The sequence below is a fragment of the Propithecus coquereli genome, unplaced genomic scaffold (genome assembly GCF_000956105.1).
Source record: "Propithecus coquereli isolate 6110/MARCELLA unplaced genomic scaffold, Pcoq_1.0 Scaffold23, whole genome shotgun sequence".
Classification (NCBI taxonomy): Eukaryota; Metazoa; Chordata; class Mammalia; order Primates; family Indriidae; genus Propithecus; species Propithecus coquereli.
In genome coordinates this window covers 6,416,220-6,425,161 of record NW_012147841.1, presented here as the reverse complement: position 1 = coordinate 6,425,161, position 8,942 = coordinate 6,416,220, and the positions used below count along the sequence as shown (strand labels likewise).

General features: G+C 36.6%; 1 protein-coding gene across 2 annotated transcripts in view; it reads left to right on the top strand.

The window, feature by feature from the left end:
• The window catches only part of OXR1 (oxidation resistance 1), a 549,925-nt gene that overhangs the window by 234,117 nt on the left and 306,866 nt on the right, over nt 1–8,942 (top strand). For both annotated transcript variants that reach the window (XM_012645321.1, XM_012645319.1), the window contains exon 3: nt 8,716–8,912. In XM_012645321.1, the coding sequence (XP_012500775.1) occupies nt 8,716–8,912 (197 nt within the window). The remainder of the gene's footprint in view (nt 1–8,715; nt 8,913–8,942) is intronic.

Sequence of the window (8,942 nt, the reverse complement as noted above, 5' to 3'; positions counted from 1 at the left end):
TTTTTTTTTATTTACCCATGATGAAACCATGCATTCATTTAACAATTTGTTTACTAAGTGCATGCTATGTGCCAAGCACTATGCTAACTAAGTCCTAGAAATAAAATGGAGAACAGAACAGAATTTCCATGAATGTAGTAATTGGGTTGATCTGGTGGTGAGGACTTCTAATAGAAAATGACTCTTTCATATACCTCTTTTCTCTGAGATGGTACAAGAATTGGAATATAAATAAACCAGCTGGCAAACTTAGAGGACTCAGATGTCCTCTTCACAAAAGGTCAGTAAGAAATGCTAACCTTGTATGTCAGGGTTTATTACACACTGGAGAGGCAGAATTGGTTTAGAATTTAATTTCTAGTATTTATAGCATAAAATTAGGTATAATAGCAATGAATCCAGGTATGCTTCTACATGAATCTTATTACTTATACTGGCCTTAACCCTTCACAGAGTTGAATTCAATTGCATTTAACAAGAGAATTTCTTGTTTTTGCCAAGATTTCTAGTAAACCATTCCCACATATCATTGCACTTGTGGCTTAATTCTTCACTTTATGTTCTCTGAATTTCCAAGATAGGAAAGCATAAATGTCTTAGAATGAATACAGGGTTAGAAACATGTCTTGTCTAGTTTTGGTGTCCCATTTGCTGTTCCAACACCAACACCTTTGAATTCCCAAAGCATACTTCTGTTGAAGTATTTTGCTATGGTTTAGAATTCTAAAAGGAAATCGTGCAATTACTGATTCCACATTAATTAGACTTTCTGTCTTAATCCTCCTGTTTGGGAGCACAAAAGATAGTATGGCCACCACAATTATAGCATAAGCTGGAATTGGCATATTCTACACCCCAAGGGATTGCTTTCTTGTTTGAAAGCATAAGTTTCCAATCTGTCATTTCTTCTGTGGTTGGACTTCTGAATATGCTTCGTTTTTGCTGATTTTATGGTTTGTTTTTAGCTGCTGATTTTTATGTATAGAAGGGGTAACAAAAACCCTTAATTTTGCAATGTGAAAATTTTTTAGGCATTTGCTCCCAAAAGCTCTTTTTGAGTGACTTGAGACTTTTGCAGCAGCCACAGGATCCAACTTGGAAAACCTGCATCCTCAGCAGCTTCACTACTTTAAATAATATCCTTGCATTAGCTCTTTCAGGAAGCAAGGAGACAACTTCTCTAACAGTAATGAGATGTGCAAAGCACAGATGGTCTTCTTGCTGGAAATTACTGGAAAGGACTACAAGTGTTGGGCCTTTGGGGCACAGCCCTTTACATGCACTTTAGACACACAGAGAGACACACATTTATGTAATTATACAACAAATGAATGGGGCAAAGTGTGAATTGTATAGCTACCACTAGGACTATGGATTTCTGTGGAATTGTACAAAGTGCTTTCCCAGAAATTAACACATTTTATGTTCACAATGGCTTTCTTGGTTAGAGCAGGCAGATCGCATGGATACTACTATTAGGTAAGAAGACCTGCACAGTCCAGGTCCCTGCCCAAAGTTACATGGCTGGTAAGTGTAAAGGCTGAAGTTTATCTCCATCTCCTAATTCCAAAGTGTGGCCTTTAGTTCAAAATGTACTGGTTGGATTCCAGCTTCCCTAATTCCTAGCTCCGTTACTTTCTCTAAACCTCAGTTGACCTCTCTTCAAATAGGAAATATGATACCTACATCATAGGTTTGTTGTAATCAATAAATCAAATATGTATAGCATATGGCCTTGTACCTGATACATTGTAAATACTCAATGACTGTGTTTGCTTGTTTTTGTATACAGCAAAAATTTATATAAAATTTATTATGTGCCAAATCTTCTAAGTGCTTTTTCAAATATTAATTTAATCCTCATGTCAATTTTATGACAGATATTATTAATATCTCCATTTTACAGATGAGAAAACTGAGGGAAGGAGAGGTTAAGAAAATTGCCCAAAGTTACACAGCTAGTAAATGCCATATTATGGATTCAATTCCAGATAATCCAGCCCCCATGTCCATAGTCTTAGCCACTATTCTACTATTTTCAAAGTACACAGTTGAATATATGGAAATGTAGCTTTTATATACTAATTTTATAGTGCTGAAAATTCCTCAGGCCTAGGGGATATTTCCCTTAAACTATAGTAGATTTTCTCAACTGTTGCTACTATTGCCGCCAATATCCCAGGACCATAGTAAGTGGATAGTAGAAGATTTTTGTTTCTAGATAGCTACAGAACTCAGGAACATATCCAATTAGTTACAGTGCAGGCACAATTTGAATTCTACTTGATGGAAGAGGTAATTTCAGTTAAGAACTCAATTAAATGAAAACTGTTTTTTTCTTATGCATTTAAGTCATACACAGACATGGTTTTGGCTTAAGGTAGAGTTGTATCATACATCATTTAGACAAGATACAAAACTACCAAAAGATGCAGAGCATGATAGAAAAGGAAAGATGGAAAGCATTTCTTGGCTATGACATGAAGGGAGGATGATAGAAGGATGGAGATAGTTGGAAGACAAAACCCCCACAATGTGAGAGAAAAAGAGAAGACAAGACAAAAACAGTAAGTGATAAACAATAGTTTAAAAGGGTTAAATGTGAAGACTAGAGAAAAACTCTCCATGGTGAGAGCTATTGAAATAGAGAATTGACCCAGATCTTTGGGAGAGGCCCTCTGTGATCGGCCGTATAAAGCCGCATTCAGTCCCTGTTAGTCTAAGCCCTGAGCTTTGGGATGTGCATTCATTCAAGTCCAAAGATGCATTTATTCTGCTCAAAAAGTGATTCAGAAAATGAGCGTGAGATTTTTTATGCTTCCAGTAAAGCAGAAACTATGCCATGGTAAACTTTAGCTAATTGCTATGAGAGTCATTCTGTTTAAATTGGTTGGTGTTGGATGTTTTCTAGCAATTCTTTTTTTCTTTTTCCTCCAGTTCCTGTGACTTCAGATTTTGTCAACTTACAGGGCTTCTCCTGCTCCTTGGATAGCTAGTTGAAACGAGCTTGAACCCTACTCTTACAGAGTAGAAAAGTCAAAAGCCCTCCTCATATTTCCTTGCCAATTTTTGTCCTTACTTCCTCATGGTTTTCTGGTCTCTACCTCTGCTTCCGAGTTTGCTGTCTAAGGTCAACCCTATACAGATTAAAAAATATGTATGTATGTACTCAAATGACCTATGTGATGGGTTTAGTTATTTTCTGAATGACCTGGGGACTGTCTCAAGAGAAATACCACATTGCACACCACACAAGGGATTTCCATTTGGCTTGTTCTCTTGTTATCCTCTACTTCTTCCTTAAAACCCACACTTCAGAATGAGTGGAGCCTCCTACAAAATGTAGTGCCATCCCTGAAGGCTCAATGTTTATCTGAAGTGGTACAGCAGCAAAGGAGTCTGAGAAGCTGGTACCATTTTTGCATCATCCCTGGGAATTCCAAAGAACAAAATTCTATCATCCCCTTACATACTCTGATAAAAATGATGGAACTTGCATGTATCCAGAGCTTCCTGGGTAGGCGCTATGCTAGGCACTTTCACATAGCATGTTTATTTGATTCTCAGAACCTTTCTGGGTATATTTTACCCCTGTTTTATAGAGGAGGAAACTGAATCATAGAAAAGTGTCTGACATTGTTATCACGCTGAAAGAAGATGTTGGAATACATGTGGAGAGGAGTAGGATAGTTCCTTTCTGCTCGAAAACAGAGGAACAAGAGAAATCAAGGATTATGAAACACCAGACAGTCGCTTATAGGAGCCATGCTGGGAGAGATGGTTTCTTTTACTCAGTTCCTATTCTCCATCCAAGATTTCAGGGCTCATTTTCCTTTAGAAATGCAAAGCACACTGAACAGAGATCCTTTCAGTGCCTATTAGGAGATTATTTTTGTCTCTATTTGTAGTTTCATCTATTATCAAAGGGTATTTTATCTCATGCACACCTACATATTCCATTATGCTATATTTACATTTGTTTAACACATTTAATTAAGCACATTGTTAAAAATTTAGAAAGACTTCCCCTTTCATGAAATTTGGAAACGGAAGGTAGCATTTAGCAGGTTTCCCTGTCAACCACAATAGTCATTTTTAGAATTGTTAGGGAGTAATTCAATTACCCACACAATTCTGCTTTCTAAGAATGTGCAAATGGTGCAAATGGAAGTCTTGTACTAAGCAAGCCGGAAAACCTACTGTCAGTGTTCTAGACTTCAGCAACAACAATAAAAACATGATACCCTTCAAGTCTTGGATGGGAAGAGTGTTTGGTGAGGAAGGGGAGAAAGAAGAAGGAAAATACCAAAGTGTCATTTTCTGCTTGCCTTTGGCCTTTGGAGCCCAGCTGTGTCTTTTGCTCACTCCAAGGAGGCTATAAAAAGGGCATGGGACACATACACATTCTGAAGTGGTAGTAGAATTTCATCAACTATAGTATCCAGCACTTTATCAAATATAAGCCATCCTATAAACCAATATGATACTTTAATTCAGTGACTCTGATCAATTCTAAAACAGGCCAACATAAAATATAAATAGTTTCTGGTGATAAAATAATCTGCTATGTGAATTTAAGTTAAACTTGTCACATTCACAAAATATAAATAACTATTCGTAATGATAATGATTGTTGCCGAGAACTACAGAGCAGTGGCTTTCTCTAAAATTCAACACCTTTCCTCTAAATCTTCACTCCCCTGACCCCTACCCCCCAAAACTTGCTTTACATTGAAATTCAAATTTAATTTTGTAATAAAGTTTATAGGATGAACTATAGAAAACTGACATTTTTGTTTTTCAAAAAAGGTTGAATATTGGTGATTTCATAGGGTTCAACGTAATACTTTTAGTGCAGGTTAAATCTTTGTGTGATATAACAGAAGCCATGTTGAGACAAATAAATTTGTTGCTCTGTGACCTGCACCTTATTTCTTTTCTTTTTTTTAAATTGACAAATGCAAATTATATATATTTATCACGTACAACATGATGTTTTGAAATATGTATACACTGTGGGATGGTTTAATCAAGCTGATTAACATGTGCATTATCTCATTATTTTTTGCAGTATGAACACTTAAAATCTTTCAACAATTTTCAAAATACAATACATTGTCTTTTACTGTAGTCGCCATGCTGTAGAATAAATCTCTTGAACTTATTCCTCCTAACTAATATTTTATATCCTTTGGCCAACATCTTCCCAATGTTGTATATTCCTAAACTCCTGGTAACCACCATTTTACTCTCTACTTCTGAGTTCAATGTTTTGAGTTCAATATAAGTCAGAACATGTGGTATTTGTCTTTCTCTGTCTGGCTTATTTCACTTAACATAAGGTCCTTCAGGTTCATTCATGTTGTCATAAATGACAAGATTTCCTTTTTTGTTAAAGGCAGAATAGTATTTAATTGTATATATATGCAACTTATTTCTTAATCTGTTCTTATTAATTTTAATGCCTTCTTTAGTTGCATATAGTACTCTGTAACTTCTAGCTCTAGTCCACAAACACCTATGATAAGAATGGTGCTGTGGGAAGGTCAAGGCATTAAGAAAAAGTAGACAACCTTATACAAAGTAAATTCATGTTTCCTCAAGTATGCGGTGCCCTAGGTGATTTTTTGGTGACTACTTCTTGAGGGACAGTACATGCAGCTTGCTTAACTTTGAGGTACAACCTTCAACCTAATTTCCACAAAGCAGTGCCCAGTGATTCTTTCATCACATGATAACGCCTTTGTTCAAACCCTCTCTTGGCCTTGTTCTTTAATGACCTTGAAGCTCTATACGCTCTAACCTTACTCTCCTGCCCCCAACACCATCTTGTTGACTTTGTCTCCAGTTCTTGCCCTTTCCCTTTGCTCCAGCCACAGTGGCCTCCCCGTTCCTCTTACACAACACAGGTTTTGAAATGCCGCTCTCTCGGTTATATGCACACACGGCCCCTTCCTTCTCAAAAGTCTGGTGGTCCAAGAGCCCTACTTGGCTCTCCCATATATAATAATACACATGCACACCTCCAGTCCCTACCCCTTTTACTCTGCTTGATTTTAATCCACAGCACACTTTGTCTCCTATTTGTTAGATATTGATTTACTTACCTATTGCCTATCTCCTTCCATAAGAATGAATGCTCCATGACAGTGGGTGTTTTGCCTATTTCAGTCACTGTGTATCCCTGATGCCAGAACAGTATGGAGTGGAGAGTAGCCATTTGAAGAATGAATGAACAGACCATTTCAGCTCATGAAAAACAGGTCACTGGGTATGGGGAACAGTTATTGCCAGCAGGGAAAGGATCCTTCATTAGATTTTACTCTACTCTGCCAGTGTTTGAGTGTCTGGAAGGCCAAGAGTTTCATTTCGTTTATTTTTATTGTCACCTTTTTGTGGCAAGTAGCCATTCAGTAACTATATGTAATCTTCACTGTAAATGAATACCATAGTTCCCCGCTTATCCATGGTTTTGCTTTCTGTGGTTGCAGTTATCCACAGTACAGTACAATAAGACATTCTGAGAAAGAAAAGGAGAGTGAAAGAGACTACAGTCACGTAACTGTTATTACACTATAAGTGTTTTATTTTATGATCACTGTTGATCTCTTACTGTGCTTAATTTATAAATGAAACTTTATCACAGGCATGTAGGTATATGAAAAAACATAGTATATATTGTATAGGTTTTGGTACTATTCAAGCTTTTAGGCACCCATTGGGAGTCTTGGAACATGACCCTTGCAGATGAGGGGGGACTACTGTAAGTTTAAAAGTCAGTCAATTTCTTATGGAAATGTTTTATTGAAGTATAACATATTCAGAAAAATGCAAAAGTCATAGGTGGTTAAATGTTCACAAAGTAAATGCATTATGATACCCAGTACCCAATAAACAAAATAATACCAGAATCCCAGAAACCCTTTCATGTTGCCGTCAATGTAATAACTGCCCAACAGTTAGCCTCCCATATTAATATCACAGATAGTATTGCTTGTATTTGGACTTGATATACATAGAATCATATAGCATGTAGTCTTTTATGTCTGGCTTCTTTGCTCAAAATTATTTTTATGAAAGCCATCCATGTTGTTGCAGGTAGTTATAGTTCCTTCATTTTTGTTGCTGTATAAAATTCCATTTTACTGTTGATAGACATTGGGTTGTTTTCAATTTTTTTGTGTTACAAATAGCTACTGTGAACATTCTTGAATGTGCATTTTGGTGAACATACTAAAATGCATGCCATCAGCTTTGCTAGGTGTTGCCAGACATTTTTCCAAGGTGGTCTTACCAGTGCACTCTCTGACCAACAGTGCAGGAGAATCTCAGTTGCTCCTCTTCACCACACTTAGTATCATGTCAAGTGGGTGTGTTTTGAGTGTGCTGTGGTTTTAATTTGCATTTCTAATAACTAATGCTATTGAGCACTTTTTAATATACTTGTTGCCAATTTGGATAAAGCCAGTGTATTTTCATGAATATTAAGTAGATAATATAGGTGGTATGTGGATAAGTTAGAAATCATATAGGTGATAAATAACTGACTAAAATTTAGCAAACATTGCTTTCTTTATTGACTTTTACTGACTGATAGATTGTATTCCTCTTACAAAGCTTTTGCTCTGGAAAGTTCAACTCAATAGAAGCTTATTTGTGGGTTAATTATGAATAACCCTGTCTGCTGAATGGTGTGAGGCTACGAAGGTCCACGTCACAGGAAGATTCCAAGTGGTCACATTTAAGCTATGTCTAGAAGCACGAACGGAGCCTGACAATGAGGCAGAAAGTGGAAGCCAAGGTATTGGAAAAGCCTGAATAAAGCGTGAAGGTGTAAAGGTGTACGAAACTTTTAGGAAATCGCAAGTGTTCAGGTGTGGCTATCATAAATAATAAAGAGAATTGCCTCTTTTTTTTCCATAGGGAATTAAGACTTGAAAAATGACACCGAACATTAGCCTCCAAAAGTGGGCTTAGGGTTTCATTTCCTTGGGGTTCCAGAAAATAGGTTTCATTACATTAGTTGTGTAGTTTGAAATGTTTGAATTTAGCTCATATTGTTTACCAATGATTTTTACATCAAAGCAAACATTCCTGAGCTGGGAAAATATTTCATGGCTAGCTTCTTGCTTTCCATATTAGGCCTTATGTCAGCTCTCTAAAATGTAGAAGTGAGCAACACATTTATTGTCATTGAGGATGTGTGGAGAAATAATGTGAACACTGTAATTTTTACAGCTAAGATGCTGTTATGGATTAAGAAGAAAAGCATTGGCAGCCTCTAGTTAAAAAATCATTTTATTACCCTTTTTGGAGTTACAACTGTTTATTTTTAATTAGTATTTTACTATAGTATTAAAAATATTCCTTTCAGAACTAAATGCAGTAGCCAAATGCATTATCTTTGTCTGGCACCACATTTTAGGTTGCTATTAGAAAAATAAAAGTCCTTCATCACCTCACATTTTAATATTTTTTAATGAAACCTTGCAAAATAATTAGGCAGCAGATTTTTTTTTCAACTAGTTTCAAAAATATTTGTAGAATTTATCATAAAATACTGTAGGGAAGGTCAATAATTTCTGAATATACCTGGTTCTATTTCAAGGCTAACTATAACTCAGTTGTTTAAAAAGAAATTATGACGGAGATAACATGGAAACAGATGTGTCCCTTGAGTCAGTATTCACCACATGTGTTATTCTTTACCTGTAGGTTGAAGAAAAAGTCCCAGTCGGTGGATATTACTGCTCCAGGGTTCAACCCTTTGGCTGGTGCAGGAAAGCAAACGCCACAAGCCAGTAAGCCCCCTACCCCCAAGACACCCATTATTGAAGAAGAGCAGAACAACGCAGCCAATACCCAGAAGCATCCTTCCCGAAGGAGTGAACTAAAGAGGTTCTACACCATTGGTGAGTACCAGATGTTTTATGCACATGAAT